This window comes from Bos taurus, chromosome 15, assembly GCF_002263795.3.
Source record: "Bos taurus isolate L1 Dominette 01449 registration number 42190680 breed Hereford chromosome 15, ARS-UCD2.0, whole genome shotgun sequence".
NCBI lineage: Eukaryota > Metazoa > Chordata > Mammalia > Artiodactyla > Bovidae > Bos > Bos taurus.
In genome coordinates, this window is record NC_037342.1 from 76,394,527 (window position 1) to 76,411,813 (window position 17,287).

The following is a 17,287-nucleotide window of genomic DNA, read 5'->3' on the forward strand; positions in this document are numbered from 1 at the left end:
GGGCAGGAGCTGCCCGTCCTGGCCTCTGGGGCACCCTGTCCCTCACCCTCACGGTTGCCTTCCCTGATCCACGGACCAGGGTCCTACAGCCATACTATCGTCTTCCCCAGACAACAGAAAGGTCCAGACAACCTTTCCCAGTGGTCAGAGGCAGAGCCATGGGCTCCCCGAACAGTGCGGCACAGCCAAGCTGGGGGACAGGGCCCCGCCCCGGCTCATTTCATTTGTTCCACACTTGCGGAGGGCCCACTGCATGCCAGGCAGGCACGGTGGCAGTGCTAGGAGCAAGCACAGAGCCCAGGGATGCCTCCCCTAGCTTTTGGAGTGACAGGGCAGGGAAGCTTTAAAGCTGGGCCAGCAAAAAAAGTCAACACCTGCCAACTCCCCCCCATGGAGGGCTCCTCCGGGAAGTCCTAGACAGAACTGCATGGATTTTAATAAAATTCCTATCCAACATGAAGATGAGGAGTAGCTAAGAACCCTTCAGTGCTAGCCAATGGGAAAGGGCTCAGCGAGGGGCCACAGAATGGCAACTGCTGCAAGTGGAGTCAGCTGCCCACCCTAAGGTGCCTGGGCCCCTGGCATGTGGAGGCGTGCACGGGATATCCCCACGGGGCCCAGAAGAAGCGTTAACCAGCTTGATGAGCGGTTTCTTCCACGTGCTTCTGCAGACGTGGCCACTAGTTTGCTGACTGGGGGTGGGGGTGGGGGGGAGAGGAGGGGAGGGGAGATGTGTGTGTGTGTGTGAGTGTGAGAGAGAGAGAGAAAGCTGCTGTGCTTGCCTGTTAGATGGAAAAAGCAGACCAGGGAGGAAGTCTGAGCCCGAGGAGACTCCTGACTCCTGCTTCCCCTACCAGAGAGGCAGCAGCGGATGGCAGTCAGGGATGAAGCACCCCAGGACAAGGCTCCTGGCCCCAGCAGAGAAGATGCATCTGCTCCCCTTTTTTCTAGGCGTGGGTTTCTGCAAGGGACTATGACATTGTCCCTTTCAGAGCCAGAGGTCCAGAGGTCCAGAGCTCCAGGCAAAGGTCGCTAGGCCACAGAGATGCAGTGAGCTATCTGAGCTACTCGGCCACAGCTCCCCTCCCGACTGCCCCTCTGAAGGGCTTGCCCTCCACCAACCTCTCTGCTTTGCGGGGAGGGGACTGGAACAGAATGAAGTTCTGGCTTCTGAAACTGGAAAAGAGACTCTCTTGCCTCCTGCCAGCCCATCCTCCCCACCCTCAAACATGAAGAAAGGCACTCACAATCATAATTGACTAGAGGTCAGAGAAAAGCTGATGGGATTGAGGAAATAATCAAGGCGTTCTTGGCAGGTGCAAACACAGGAGGATGCCCCTCTTCTCTGCTGCTCTTGACCTTCGGGGCGAAGGCCTCCCTCCCGAACCAGCTCCCTATAACCCGCCCTCGCCACGCGTGCAGCCTCAGTTCTCAGCGCGCTGACCGGCCACAGACAAGAGCCCGCAGCGGTCCTTGGTGCAGACTAGTGGTTTTGAGCTTGGCGCCCTTGCAGCTGCCGCCCCTCCGTGAGCAGTGCCTGTTCTCCTCTGCACCCCACTTTGCCTGGTGTTTTCTCCTCATCCTGGAAGGTCGCCTCCTCCAGGAGTCCTCCCCGAGCCCCACAGCCAGGTTGTGGCTCCCCCTCCTCTGCAGCACAGAGGTTCTAACCACGAGAAGTCACTACCTGCTGGGTGCCTGCCTCTGCTCTAGACTGCAGCTCCTCAGGGAAGCACCAAGGCCTGTCTGTCTCGGCACCTGCAGCAGCTGACGCCGGGAGGACAGGAAGGGGCCACGCGATCGTGGCACAGGGGCCACCCAGACCAGGACTCTGTCTGGGGCTGGCGGGAGGCACTCACGCGCTCTCCTCCTCGGAGAGGCTCGGGCCGCTCTGCCCACACCGGGGGTTTCTACCCAGCAGATGGAGGAAGCGGCCGGGGCACAGACCAAAAGGGGGTGTGGCTGTAAGACGTGGCAGCTCGCGGCAGCCACGGGACAGTGCCCAGGGCAGGGCTGCAGCATACAGGCTATGCCCTGAGGGCACACAGGCAGATCTGCTCCTCTGCCTGAAGTACACCTGTCTTCTCCTGGTCTCTCCTGAGCAGGTGGCTTACCACAGACCTAGAGAAGACGGGGCTGTCTGGAGGCTGCCGCATCTGGAGCTGGGAGCAGCCAGGGGCTGGGGCAGGGGGCAAAGAGAGTGACCAGGTGAGAACAGCCTATTTAACAGAGCTGCCAACACACTCTGAAGGGGGCCCGAGCGCTGAGCGCTACGCAGGGAGGTGCTAATTGGTTCTTAGCAGTGTGAGGCCAGCACAGAGTCACGGCCCAGCCACGCCTGCCATAGGTGAGAGGAAGGGGCTGATGGTGAGCCAGGTTGCAGCCCCAATGGCTGTGAAGGATGCGTGTGTGTAAGGGCCTCCCGACTTGGCTGGCCTGGAGAGGGGAGACACCTACCCTGGGTGGGGAGGGTGGGGGGTTGCCCTGGCAGCTGTCTGGCATGTGAGCTTGCAGCAGGGTGTCCCTCTTGCCTTTTCTGACCAGGTGACTCTCTGAGCCCTCCAAGTTTTAGAGGATAAGGAGATTAGGGTCCCTGGTGGGGGCTGGCCCAAGCTCTAAGAGTGGCCGGGAGGCTGCAATTGGTGGCCCAGATCAGGGAAGTGATACTTCTGCCCAAGGAGGTGCCATGGGAGGGGTGCCTGCCCTGGTGGCTGTGGTGCGCTCCCAGCCCCATCGGTCCGCATGGGGCAGGAGCCTCAGGGAGTGGCGAGAATGGTCCTCACCACCAGCCTCCCTCCTCCCTGGCTCATTCCCCCTCTAGTATTACACGGCTCCTACCTTCACCAGGACCTGAAGCCGCCACCCCCGGCTCCTGTATCTCCCGCTCCGTCTGGGTCTCCGCATTTTGCAGCTGCAGGGCCAGAGTTTGGGTGCCCTGAGACGTTACCGATGTGGTGGGATTCCGGGGCTGCAGGCCGATGGCATTCATCAGGCCCATGTCTCTGTCTGTCCTCCACGTGGCTCTGCTGGTTCTAGCGACAGAAAGGCGGATGGAAGTCAGGCAGGGCTGGGGACAGCGGCCCCACAGAGCCCTGCCTGCTCTGCGCCTGAGCTCGGCACAGCCCGGACCAGGGCCTGCAGGCTGAGGCCCACTCCCACAGTGGCCTCCTGCTGCCAGTTAACTTGTACATGTCCTTCTCCTTCAGTTCAGTCCATGTCCTGGGATAGTGAAAAGGAGGTGGGAGAACCATCCATCTTTTGCAAAGACAGCTGGTCCAGTCACTCAAACCGTGAGGGCCTTTCTGGGGGTACAGAGATGGCTGATCTTAAAAGACACTTACTCAACATTCAGAGAGCCACCAGCTGAGTGGCTAGAAGCCATGGGTCCAAGGGTGAGCAGCCAGAAGTGGCCCTCTCTCTTTAGCTTTTCCTTCCTTCTAACTACACGCTGACAAGATTCCAGTTTAAATTCTTGGAACTTCCACTACATAGGACTCAATAGGACTCCTACTGAGGCTATAAAGGATCTTCCTTTACGGCCTTCTGAAAACAGACCCTAAGAAGCAGGGCGCACCAGCTGCCGATGCGTGAGGCCCAGGCCCGAAGCTAACCTCCCCTTCCTTGGGCATTTCCTGGGCATGGACCCTCAGCACAGCAAGGGGTGGCAGCGGAGGGAGCCCATGATGTTGTTCAGGACGGGCACCAACCCCTCCTGTCTGGAGCTGTTTCTGGGGACTGTGCCCGGCACTTCCTCGAGGGAGCAGTGACTGCTCTGGCTTTATCGCTGACCCAGAGCTTTGTTTTCTCAGGATGATTCTGTCTCCATTAATGAATTAAATGATGGGAGGACCAGCACCAGGTTCCTACTAAGTGGCCCCTGGGGAGGGTTTGTCCCTGGGCTGCAGCTCTGGGCAGCTTGGTCCCCGAGGCCTGGGTCACGAGGGAGGCTGCCCGTGAGCAATCTCCTAGTGAGGACATCCCTCTCCAGACCTCTCTCTTCACTGAGGCTCCCCCTAGACACCACAGCCAGGACTGGGGGGCTGGATGGGGTCCTAGCTGGTCTTCAGTCAAGACTCAGAGGGCAGAGGTTCTATTCTGTTTCTTAGCCATGAAACACTTTTCTTGAACGAAACCTTGTACCAAAGCTCAAAGTGTGAAGCCGAGCAAAAGGGAGCTGATCTTGTTGAGAAGGGATACCCATGGAGCCCCCAGGCCAGGTCCGAGGGCACCGCTCTGGACCCCACTGGAGCGGGAGGGACGGCGGGCCGCCTCCTTCACAAACTCACCCAGGCCTCTCGCTGCTTCGGCTGCTGGAGTGAACAGTGAAGACCGTCTCGTTCAGCTGGTCCCAGTAGTACTCAACACCAGAGTTTGAGGCCCTGGAAATCATTTGGGAGGAGACAGAGTGGAAGGCGTTAGAGAATGGCCAGAACCCCTTGCTCCCTTTCCTTCCTTCCTCTCTCCTGGGACTGGGCTGAGGCTGTCCCAGTGGAAGAGACGGTCCATGAGGATGCTCAGTGCAGAACAGCCCGATGTTATCTCCAACAGCCCCGACGCCTGGAGTGGCGCCTTTAGCCTCTTCCATCGCCCAGAGCCTAACTGGCTCCTCTTGGGGGCTGAGAGAAGCAAAAACATAGACACACCAGTCACAGGCCGTGAGTTCTGCATACTCTTCAGCCGTACGAGGCGGGGGCTAAGATGGCCTTGGAGATGCCAAGTGCCACAGCCTGCCCTGTCTGAAGGGCATGTGAGGAGACAGCGAGAAAAGAGAAGGTGGTCGTCTACCAGCCAGGAAAGGAGTCCTCACCAGACTGCCCTGTCTGAAGGGCGCGCTCAGTGCTCAGGACATGAGTGGAGGCTCTCACCACTAGGTCTTCCCTACAGCCATGGGGCCAGGAGAAAGGCAAATGAGGGCAAGCTGATGTTCTTATTTTGCCTGGAGCTCAGAAGGCTAACAGGAAAAAGCTCCCACTGAGCCAGAGAGGCCCACATCTCGTTCTATTCTGGCCCGAGAGCCTCCTTTGCCAGGTAGAGGCTGGAAAAGCAATGAGAAGAGCTGAAGATGACCTGGGAGGGCTCACAAGATTCTCCAGGGGCTGGGGTGAGGAGAGGAACTCCAGCGGTGATAGGCTGGGCGGCTGATGGCAGAGAAAGGAGTTTCTGTCCATCGAGTTCTCCTGGCTGCTGGCCTGGCCCTAGCTCCTTCTTTCCCTGCAGTGGAGTGTCGGGCAGTTTATCACACTCTCACCCAGGCACAACTGCCAGGAGGGAAGCGGGGGCCTCTTATTTTTCTAGACTGACGTGCCTCCTCAGGCAGCAAGCCTGGCTGCCAGCGGTGGGTGCCAAGACACAAGACGCCTTTAATTTTAAAGATTCCCCACTGAAAAAGATGCTACCTACACCAGTCACAGGGCTCAGGGCGGGGTGGGGTGGGGTGGTGGTGAAACGAGAGGGTAAAGAGTTGGGAAAGAGGTGTTTTTGAGCCCTGTGATTAGCACTCCGTGTCCGTGAAGAGACTCTAAGAGACAAAACGGGCAGCTCTGCTCCGCAGAGGGCCAGGGCGCGCACAGTGGCCTGGAGAAGCTCTGCTACAGACGGAGCTCCCTCAAATTCACATGCTGAAACCCCACCCCTGAGAGACAGGGTCTTTAAAAGGTAATTAAGGTTAATAAATGAGGTCATAAGACTGGGACCTTAATCCAGAAGGACTCTGGCCTTATAAAGGAGAGAGAAAGACCTTACTCTCTTTCTCCATCATGTGAGGACACAGCGAGAAGAGAGAAGGTGGTCATCTACCAGCCAGGAAAGGAGTCCTCACCAGAGCTCAACCGTGGCGGCACCTGATCTCAGACTCCCAGCTTCCAGAACGGCAGGTGATTAAGTCACCCTGTCTGTGGTATTCTGTTATGGCAACTCGAACTAAGAAAAACTCCAACGAAAGCCTAGAGGCTTAGGTCACCATCCTAAATGATAACAGCACAACTTCTTCAATAAAGAGCTAACAAACGGAAGTCAGAGGGTCGTGAGGATCAGCCAGGAAAAGATGAGTTGTTGGGGGTGATGCAGGGGTATTCCTTTCTAAATGTGAGGATTAGCTAGAATAGGCACCTGATGGGGCCTGCATGGTGACAACTGCATGTCAGGAGGCCACGCCACCTCAGGTGAGAGGGAGCAGGGCCCAACCCATCACCAGAGGGTCACTAAGGTTCTGGGGATGAGGCGTCACCTGTGGGAAAGAGCTGCAGCCACAAAAGGGCTCGTCCTCTTCCTGCTCTGGACTAATCTCACCCCCACCCCCACCCCTCCCACCTGCCAGCCCCCAGCTCCACTAAGAGGGCTGGTCTGCTGTGATCTTCAGACATGCCGTCTAAAAGAACATCAGTGAAGAATTAAAGTTCAAGGTAATGATACCTGGGGCTCCCCTGGTGGCTCAGTGGTAAAGAACCTGCCTGCTAATGCAGGAGACATGGGTTCGATCCCTGGGTTGGGAAGATCCCCTGGAGAAGGAAATGGCAACCTGCTCCAGTAATCTTGCCTGGAGAATCCCACGACAGAGGAGTCTAGTGGGCTACAGTCCACGGGGTGGCAGAGTCAGACATGACTGAGTGACTAAAACGAAAACAACGATGACACCTGCAGGTGCCTCTTGCAGCAGCCCGGAGGCCACGACCGCGGCCAGCGCCCGGAGCCCGGACACCTCAACCCGAGTGCCGGCCGCTCCCACAGACACGCAGGGGGCGGCGGGCCACGTTTTCTGGGCCTCAGGCAGCGGCTGTTTCTCCTCGAGGCTGCAGGGAGTTGAGTCACCAAATCCTCAGAGACTTTTGTGAGGGCTGTCTGAGAACTACAGGGCGGTGGGGGGCAAGGGTGAGAGAGAGGACCTGATGGGAGGGAAGAGGCAAACGGCCAGAAGTCAAAAGCAGAGGTCCCTCGGAAAACGAAGCCACCACTACAGTCTCTAAGGAGCTGATCCGGGCTGCATGAGGTGCTATGTGAAGCCAGCTGCCGTGGAGCCTGATTTACAAACTTGTCAAGATTTATTGACAAGTGGCGATACCATGTGGGTCCCCGCCAGATCCTTCCTCTCTAATTCATCTGAACCGCCTGCTACACCGGGCTGGTGAGTGACAACAAACTGTTCACACCGAGCCCACACCAAACCACATCCTGGGTGACCAGGCCCCTCCCTTCCTGTCTTGGAGAAAAGGCGACCTGAAGGCACTCCCTGAGTGGCGACTGCCAGCAGAACACTGACCCAGAGCCCCTCAGACACTTCCGTCCAGCAGCCTGCGTCCTCAGAGCCCCTCAGACACTTCCTGTCCGGCAGCCTGCGTCCTCAGAGCCCCTCAGACACTTCCGTCCAGCAGCCTGCGTCCTCAGAGCCCCTCAGACACTTCCCGTACGGCAGCCTGCGTCCTCAGAGCCCCTCAGACACTTCCCGTACGGCAGCCTGCGTCCTCAGAGCCCCTCAGACACTTCCCGTCCGGCAGCCGGTGTCCTCAGCCCCGAGCTGCAAACTCTGGCCGTTCATGGAGGCTGTCAACTGCCAAACAGACCAGGGGCCACAGGGACGATCGCCGTGCTGCTCCCAATCCCCTCTGCTCCTCACCAAGAAGCCCAGCGCGAGCTGTCATTTGTTCTACCTTCTGGGGTCAGACCAGCTTGACTATGACAAGCTCGTGTGTTTGGCCGAAAGGCCAGGCACCGGACCAGGGAACAGAGTTGGAGATAACCCTCTCTGGCCATGGAAATGCCATTCAGTGCTCAATGTCACTTATTTCCGTCTCTAAGCTGAGGAACAGCGCCAACCTTCTCCTCTCTCCTTGGTCCTCAGGGACGATGAGTGAGTCACCACTGTCTGCTCTAGGTCCTTCCTGGAAGCTAGACAAAGAGGGATGGAGAAGAGTGGGAAGGCCAGTCAGGGCCAGGCGTGTCAAACAGACTTCTGTTCAGCACCTGGCTGCCTCTGTGAGCAGTGCTTCTGGGCCTGGCTCAACGACCCCTCACGCCGCTCTCACACAGGGCTCTGGCTCCGAACATCCCAACTTCTAGGGTATAATTCCCTTTGAGGACATTCTTCTTTCATCTATCAGTGGAGGCCTGGAAAGCTCCACACAGCTTTCTCCTAGAAGGTCTTTTTTTGGAGGGAAGAAGAGGGGGCGCAGTTGTGCCATGCCGGGATCTCAGTTCCCTGAGCAGGGACTGAACACGGGCCCTCGGCAGTGGAAGAGCTGAGTCCTAACCACTGGAACACCAGGGGATTCCCCCCGGCCTCCTTTTCTCCTGACGTGAGTCTCTGAATTCTGCCTTCTGAGCAGACTCTGACACGCAGTGGTCTTCCCAGACGCACATCCCCACCCCCCATCTGTAGGGCTGACCTCTGAAGCCGGAAGTGAGCAAGCAGCACCTCACACCAATCTGGCACTTCACACCCACTGCGGTCATTGGTGGGGGTGTCGGCTGGGCTGGTGATCAGCTAGAGGCACAGGAGTGGCTTGGGAGAAGTGGGGGGTGAAGCAAAGGAGAAAGGAGCCCCTCACTGCTAGGAAGGGGGGAGGGGGGCGGGCAGCCGGGCTATCGGCCACTGAAAGGGCTCTAGGCTGAAGGACAGTGGCTCGTCTCCTCACCTGTCCTGGAGAGACGGAGCGTTTCCTGAGGCTTTTTTCGCCTACTGTCAAGTGGGTTTTTAAAACCCATCAAGAGAAGCCCAAGAAGCTTGTTACCTCTGTCTTTGTGCTTGGAGAGCGTGTCAAGGATAAGACAATGGAGGAGAAACCAGGAACAGGACTGAAAGCACAGAGCGTGGTGCAGCTGCCTGAGCCTGAGACAAAGGCAGACGACCACCTGGTGTGGAGCGAGGGCGGTCACCGTGGCCCAGCTGGCCGGCTGGCTGGTGTGCCCCTGGGAACAGGGGTGCCAGGGAGCTGTGTCACGCGGGCCCGGCAGCAGCTGACAACGCTGGGCCTCTACTTTCCTATTTGTTCTCCTCATCCTGGGCCGGAGACCACTCAGAGTGCGTTCAAAAGATGTGCGTTCCCTGGCGGTCCAGTGGCTAAGACTCCTGCTCCCAATGCAGGGGGCTGCGGTTCGATCCCTGGTCAGGGACTAGATCCCACATACCACAACTAGAGATCTCGTGTGCCACAACAAAGGGCTGGTGGACCCAAATAAATAAAATATTAAAAAAAAAAGAAAGACGTCCATGGCCTCACTCAGCCTCGCTCATTTCCCGCTGCCTCAGTCACCTGACCACTTAAACGCCTCCAGGTGACCTGGGGCTGCTTTCTTCACCCGAGGTCTTCGGAGAGTTACAGAGTTGCAAGTGGTGTATTTTTTCTGTGGAAGAGAGTATGTTGCTTTTGTTGGAATTCTATAGCAGTTTTTGATTGAAAAAAACGTTAAGAATCAGCTACAGAAAGAGTTCTGGATGGCAAACTTAGGAAGCCTCATTCTGCCACTGATCCGCCGGGAGACCCGTGGTGGGTCTTCACTTCCTTACCTGAATATTGTTCACGGTACTTCCTGCCTGGAGTACAGAAATGAAGGTGACGGAGACCTGGAGAGCCTTTGGACAACCTGGGACAAAGTCTTGCCCATCTTGATTTACCCTGAAATATCAGCCCTAAGGTATGGGGCGTTAACCCACATGACCCAAGACATCAGGAGCAAAGAACACCACCAAAAAGGCAGGCTTAACTCGCTCGGAGTCCAGCACAACTAGGTCTGGGATGGGGCGCTGCTCATTGTGTCAAACATAACTGCTCTCCTGCCACGGAGGAGACTTGATTTGCTGGTAGGGAAGAGAGCTTCCCAGGCTCCCCTGGTGGCTCAGTGGTGAAAAATCCGCCTACAATACAGGAGACACGGGTTCAACCCCTGAGTTGGGAAGATCTCCTGGAGGAGAAAATGGCGACCCACTCCAGTATTCTTGACGAGAGAATCCCGTGGACAGAGGAGCCTGGCGAGCTACAGTCCATGGGGTCGCAGAGAGTCGGACTGAGAGACTAAAGAGCAACAAACCACAAGAGAGCTCCCCAGGCAGCCCAAGATGGCTCCCGCCTGCGGAGACGCTGGATGCTGAAGACGACATATGGGGAGAAAAGAGGGGCCAAAGCCAGCTTTGCGTCTGGCTGAGGAGTCTGTGACTCACACCGAGCGTGTAGGCTGGGGTTTAAGATGTAAAAGCCTCGGTGGGGCCAGGACAAACCGGGGGTAGAGAGCCTGCCTCTGCTAAGAGCAGACCACTGTTGCAAGAGAGGCTGGGAGCCTTGGTGGGGCAAGATGAGCAGCCGGAGCCAGAGATAAGACTGCAGCGCTGAGAAGGACGCCCTGCGGGAGGAGGGGCGCAAGGCCCGCAACCACGGGGCTGCTGAGGGGGGCCGCAACCCGGGGCTCTTGTCCAGTCTCGGGAGAGGCGCCTGGGAGAGTCCTCTCGTGAAGGACTAACAAAGGAGGAGGCATCAGACCACCAGCGCCATGAGCTCTGGGGAACGGCGGCAAGAAGGGTAAAATCGTCCAGGGCAGACAGATCCAGGACTACGGACAGGCTGGGGGAGGGCAGAAATGGACAGATCCAGTGCCTGAATTAACAGCGGCACAGTCGTGAAGACGAAGGCTGTGTTCTGCAAGGGCACCAGGAGCTGGTGAAAGGGCAGGCTCCACAGTCCTGGAGTCCAGGAGAGTGTGGCTGGCAGAACCAAGCAGCCCCCGGCGCCTGGAGCAGCCTGACTAGGTCCGGCTGAGCCGGCCGCCTCCCCGTGGAAGGGGCTCTGAAAATTCTAGGTGGGATCAAAGAGCTGTCGTCAGAAGCAGACGTTCTTTCTCCTGGGCCACTGACCTAGCTCGGCTGACCAGGGCTCAGCCACCTGTCCCTTGCTGGTCCACCAGAAGTGACTCAAACACACATTTTGGGAAGAATCACCAAGGGCCCAATCGAAAGGCAACGTGGACACACCCAACGACCAGAGACCCTAGCAGACCAGCCAGGCCACGCCTGCTCTGCACTCTGCAGCTCCCCTCGGACGAGGCTCCGCGCCCAATGCGAGGGCCTGGAGGCAGATGTGACACTTAATCGGCTGGACCCCTGCACTGGTCCACGCAGCCCTCAGCCTGGTCTGCACTGAAGTACAGAGTTCGAGTCTCCCCACCTGGCTGGCTCTGGAAGTGGATGACACACCTGGAGGACCCCCCAGGGCTCTGAATGACAGGAGGCCTGAACCGACCTCTCTGCCCCAAAACACCAGAGGAGAGGGAAGGAGGCGTCATAAGGATGTAGGGCAGCAATGCTCTGGTTCCCCACCGCCCCCCCACCCTCTCCTTCAATCAAGACCAGTGAATTATCATTTTCATTTTAAACTGAGCTTTTCAATCTGCCTTCAGTGTTATGAGATGGAGGCCCAAGCAGAAAGGAAAACAGGCAGAACACAGATAGAGCCAGGCTGTCAGAGATCAGTGGCTTGGCAAATTAGGGCTTTAACGCTATACTCTTGGTTTTATTTCTTAAGTTAGGGTCTGTGGCATTTACACAAACCCAAGACCACCTGCTGAATTTTTCAAAAAGGGTTTAGAAAAGAACTGTTGATATCTATGCTTCTGCCTGCAGGGAAACTTGACTATCACTAGGAAACCAGAGAACAAGGGAAAACAAAGAAAAAAACAATACTGCCTTAGATTTAAGAGCACTTGGTAACTACACCAATCTTTTGAAGATTTCTGGAATGGAGAGCTACCATTCCCTAGGTAGAAAGGACACTTTAAGGAGTGATGCCAAGAACGAGGCAGGCTCTAGCAAGGTTTGGATTTCCCCTCTGGAAGACCGCACCTCACCAGCCAGACCTACAGGTGAACGCTGCTGACCCCAGTCCTCCGCCGGGACGCCCCCCTGCACACCTCCCCCAGACACCCCCTGCACGCCCTCCCCCCGGCCCCCTCCAGCCACTCACTCCGGTCGGCAGATCACCAGGTCTCCTTTGTTGGTGCCGTAGGCCAGGCCAAGCCCTGGCTCGGGCAGCCACCGGGCAGAATTGATGCTGACATGTCTCCGCTGGTCAGCAGGCATGGGGTAAAGGACGTTGAAAACTCTCTGGGTGGGGGAGAAAGAGGGAAGAAAAGAGAATGGGAGGAGAAACAGTCTGTTACCAAGAATAACAAAATCCAGGGGGAAACCAAGTCCCTCGTATGGCCTGAAGCAAGTTAACCACAGGGAAGAAAGGAAATGGTTAGACTGGGAATGTATCTGAGAGCCTGGGGACGCACAGGGGAGGGCGGGACCCTCTTACCTGAGGTGAGGGCTAAGGACTGGTCAGGAAATCACAGGGCACATGTGGACTTCTCTGCGTGAAGCTTCGCTGTGCTCACCTCACAGCCTCTAACGTATCTCACTTCATCGCTTTCACTTAAGCCCCTGGAGAGCCCCATGCAGAGCCCAGCACAGCAGGAAGCATTGCCCCGAACTTTCCTCTGACCAGACAAACCAGGGAGAGCCAAGCTCCCCTGGTAGCCCCGTTACCACGGAAACCACAGCACTCTCACAGCAGTGGGGAACTGAAGGTGATGGGGGGGCGGGAGGGGGTGATAACATCGGAGAACATTCTTAATTCACCTCATTAAGAGCAACGTTAAAACTGCTATTCTTAAGGAAAACGAGAAGGTGCAGTAAGATGTAGGAAGCAAGGCAGAGGGAACTCTTGAAAACACAGGTACATGAGTTCTTTCTAGCGTATATAAAATCACCATTAAACAGACCAGTTCCCAAAGGGAATCTCCTTTCATCGGTCTACATCTTTCCAAAGCTACTATTTTCTCAGGGGGCAGCTTAGCTCTGTCTCAGGTTGGGCTGAAGGTGAGATCTGGCTACTGATCGATACGATGTTCCAGAATCGACTTCAGTCAGAGGCAATGGAAGGGTGAAGGGCAACATTTTAGAGTCAGAAAGACCTGCGTCTGAGTCCTGACATCACTGCATTAACAATGTCTCTGGATCTCCGTTTCAACATACACAGCTGCTGCTGCTGCTAAGTCACTTCAGTCGTGTCCGACTCGTGCGACCCCAGAGACGGCAGCCCACCAGGCTCCCCCGTCCCTGGGACTCTCCAGGCAAGAACACTGGAGTGGGGTGCCATCGCCTTCTCCAGTGCAGGAAAGTGAACACAGACAGCACCAGCACTCAAATAATGGGGCAGATAAAGAGAAACTATGTACATAAAATACCTAGGCCAGGCTCAGAAATGGTAACTCTGGTTATTACAATATTTCCAGGAACCAGCATCTGGGGCTTCAAAAAAAGTCATCAGGGCCTATGAGAAGGACACAAAACTGAGAATTTATACACTAGAGTTTTAGTCAATATAAAGTTTTCTCTTTTAGCCTCTTTTAGGTTTTTTATAAGCTAAGGATGAACTTCATCTGCCTTTACCTGTCGCTGAAGGCTGACGGAAGGGGGAAAAATGAGAGAACAAAGGAGAGTGTAGTTTAGAAAGCGATCTTAAAAATGAATCTAGGGCAGCATAATAATAATTGCTTTTCTCATCATCCTGATGAGAGACCCCACTCCTCCCAAAAGTTAAACACTGAGCTAAGGGTCGACACCATTTACAGAAATCAAGTGATAAGAAGCCCTGCATTTGGAACATATGTTCACGTGCCTTGGGTGTCTATCTGAAAGGTCTTTAACAGGACAGTCTCTAGACAGGAGAACTCAGTGGCGTGTGCGCTCGAGGTAGACACACACACACACAGAATCCCGTTGTAAACACTCTCCAGCTTTTGTGGTGCTGAGGAATGTGCCTGGGCAGCTAGTAGCACGCTGCTGGACGGCGCTGCTGCAGTCCTAAGGTCAAGTGGGTCTGTAACAGACGAGGAACCGGCTCTGCTTTGAGGCCTAAGACCGGCTGCCCTGTGGCCGCTGCTGCATTAAGAATCTCCTATGCCCTCCCTACCTCACTTAACTCCAGATATAAGAATTAACCAGGGCTCCTGAAATCTTTGGTCTGAGGCAACTACTCAAAAAGGGCCCAGTGGGGTCTATGAATTTCTAAACGAGTCACTGCCTTTGGGTAATCTCTTCCTTGCACGTACATGTCTGGTAGGAGCTGGGAAGGATCCACGGCCACTCCTCTCCACCAGCCTCACTAGGTGACTGTCCACGTGATGGCAGGGCCAGTGTTCTGCCCTTTGCACCTACGCAACTCTTCTCCTTCAAGTCAGGGGATGGGTGTGGTGCCTTCATCCTTTCTCACAGAGGTTTTCCCTTTTCCAAAAGATAATCAATAGTTTCTGTCCACCCTATCAGCTCTCTGGTAAATATGACTCGGTATATAAACTCAAAGGACAAAGTGGTTGTCATCAGGCAACTGTGGCTGGGATCTCTTAACGTGTTCATGTTTCCTTCTCCAAAGGTCCGATAATTTAAGGTGGGGATACACCCAGAGTTCAGAAGGGATGTGTGTTCATTTCAGTGGGTGGATGAGGGAAGCTTCATTTTTCACCTGTGGCAGCTCTAATGGGCCTCACAAGAGTCTCCCCTAAAATCATAACGATTCATTATTGCAGGCAATGAGGCAGAAGGGCCAGGGAAACTGGTCTTGCAAGAAGGGGGACGATATGGTTCGGAAATTAAATGCTTTAAGGTCGTGCTGAGTGTTTTGACCGAGGGCTCATAAGAATAAGGGGACTCTTTTCTAGAAATGTTCCTAAGAAAGAAGCAAACAAACACCTCACAGGTCACAAATTTAGCTTTTATGGCCTGCTACTGCAGAGGGATTAACAAGCAAATACTATCAATTTGCTTTCAAGTACAGGAACTTGCTTAGGGGACAAAACTCTCAAGAAGCCAGTATGACGGGTGACCCAGCTTAGGCGTGGCAAGGTCAGAGCGATTGCAGAGAAGTAATTACAGGCTGAGACCCCGAGACCCTGCCACACGGCTGTTCACAACCTCCATGGCTATAGGAATCACGGGACATCAATTTGTCCTCTGGCTATGGCACACCACCCCCCTCCCCAAGTCCTTAAACAGTGCTGAAAGGGCAGCTCCCAAGAGCCCATCTCCTCCAGCGTTTGGGTATTAGGCTAAATCCTGCTTTGTGGCAGGAAGCCAGAAAATGCCACGTGAAGATCAGCAGCCTCCAGAATTCCTGATAAGCACTTGCTTACTTATCACACTCTAATGTGGGGATGGGAAGAAGGGAGATGAGGGCAAAAAGACAACGGGGGATGAGGGCAGAGAGGAGGCAGGATCCCTGCTGTAAAGGTTCTGAGCGGCCATCGGATCCAGTGCTTCTGTTTAACACATGCCTGGAACTAAAGGACCTTCAAGGAATAAGCATCTACTCCGTGTGGAAAACCACCGAAAGGTGGGGTTTCCATTCCTTTCTCTGGATGCAGTTTAACAGCTCAAAGCATCTCAAGGGCCGGGGATGACTCCTCACAATCGGCCCCATAGATAACTGAATACCTGGGCAGCAAGTTCCCCGATGCTGACAGATGGTTGGGTAGCTCTGGCTACTCCCAGATCATTTATGGTTCCAGCCATCAGTCTTTCCAACCCTGTGACTGGGTGATCTGTGGGTTCTCCTCCCACACTTCCAACAGGGCTTGGCACTAGCTCTGCAAACCCGAAGTCCATCAGCACCAACAAGAGAGAAGATTCGAGACAGCGCAAAGGAAGCTCTGGCCTTTATTTTAAGGCACCCCAATATATCTCCAGTAGAGCCTTCCTTAACACTAGTCAGGTGTCTAGAAACTCCCTGCTGGATGTTAAGGACAAAGCCGGGGGCCTGCCAAAAATTCCTCCCCGTCTCTAACGAAAGACAAGCTACAACACCATTATATACTGGAGGAGGACGATCAGGTCCTGGGTCCCTCTGGGGAGCTGGACATGAAACCCAGCTGCTGAGTCACGTTTGCAGAGCCCTGGTTTTAACCTGTCTCTCCTGCAGGTGTTCCCTGCTAGACGACAAACGCTGAGAGGAGCCTCCCCCGCCCCCCCCCCCGCCTCCCCAAGGAGGCTGTTCTTATTTCTAACGTCTATGAGCGGAATGGGAATCAATAAGCCAGAAGGAACACACATTTCAGTCATTGCAGTCTCAGTGTGTCAAGAGGGGATGAGTCAGGTCGCCAGGATCGTTACAGTTCTGAGGCAGTGGGAGAAGACAAGGATTCTTCTACTTCTGGGGCCCAAGATGGTCTCTTGTACCACTCGCCTCTCCATCCCTCAAACCCTCTTAACTAACAGGAAGTAGGAACAAAAGCAATCGGTTCCAGGATCAAAACTAAAAGGGTCCTGTTTCTTCTTCAAAGACAGACAGGAAAAGAATGAGAGGCAGCCAGAGGAACGCAGTGGGGAACCTTCCTCTTCATCCTTTTAAAATTTAGAGGAAAAATGAATTGCTGCCCTCAACAAGATGCTTTCTTTTCCACTGCGTGTCACTAAAGCTCAGACCATTAGTCCAAACAGCAAACTGCGCTGCTCACATCAGCCAAGAACAGAACTCTGTGCTTATCTTGCTTATATTTGGGAACCTCACCATCCTGAAAGCCAGGACCCTGATACAGCGGCAAGAGGTCAAGAACTGCCAGCAGGTCGCCCTTGTTTTTAACTAAGACAATGAAGGCCTCTTGAATGAAGGGGACAACCAGAAATGCGCGGAAAGGCCGTGGGAGGAGTCACCAAGCCAAAGGGGCTTCGGGGCAGAAAGAACTGTGAGGAGGAGAGATGCCTTCTGGGTGGCGACGGGAATCAAGGGCAGCTTTAAGCTCTTAGAGAGGGTTCCTAGAAGAGAATTAACTCTCTGGGAAGTGGGAGAAAAATCAATGGAAATCAGATGCTAAGAGACAGCTGACCTTTTCAGTGGAAATGGATGGCTACACATCTTGTCACAGGCTGAGAAATGCACGTATCCCAGAGGAGGCTGGGGGAGGAATACTGTGGTCACCTGTTCCTTCTGTTGGGCTGCTGATTTGCTTTAGACGCATGTATTATTTATTCAAGTTTCTTCATCCCTAGGAAAATCTGACTGCTTTTCAGAAACTTTCATTTCTTTGACTGTCTCCAAGCCTTCTTTATATACTACTTTGGAGTTTACAACTCATAGAATATTGGTTTTGAAGTGGTTATTTAAGAATAAAAATCAGAATACCAAGTCATTTACTCTTTACTCAGCTGAAGCAGGAACAAAACTCCTAGATCACCCGTGTTTAAACCAAAGCTCTCCTAGCAGAAAAGAAGAGCAAACAGCTCCTTTTCTTAACTCTTGGGAACCTGTTGCCCTCCTCTGCTCCTGATAAACCT

At 54.7% G+C, this 17,287-nt stretch overlaps 1 protein-coding gene across 9 annotated transcripts in view; it reads right to left on the reverse strand.

Annotated features, from left to right (window-relative positions):
- Window positions 1-17,287, reverse strand: part of AMBRA1 (autophagy and beclin 1 regulator 1) — a 172,586-nt gene that overhangs the window by 4,818 nt on the left and 150,481 nt on the right. For all 9 annotated transcript variants that reach the window (XM_059874720.1, XM_059874721.1, XM_005216457.5 and 6 more), the window contains 3 exon segments: window positions 11,940-12,079; window positions 4,284-4,376; window positions 2,836-3,029 (listed from right to left, as the gene is read on the reverse strand). In XM_059874720.1, the coding sequence (XP_059730703.1) occupies window positions 2,836-3,029; window positions 4,284-4,376; window positions 11,940-12,079 (427 nt within the window).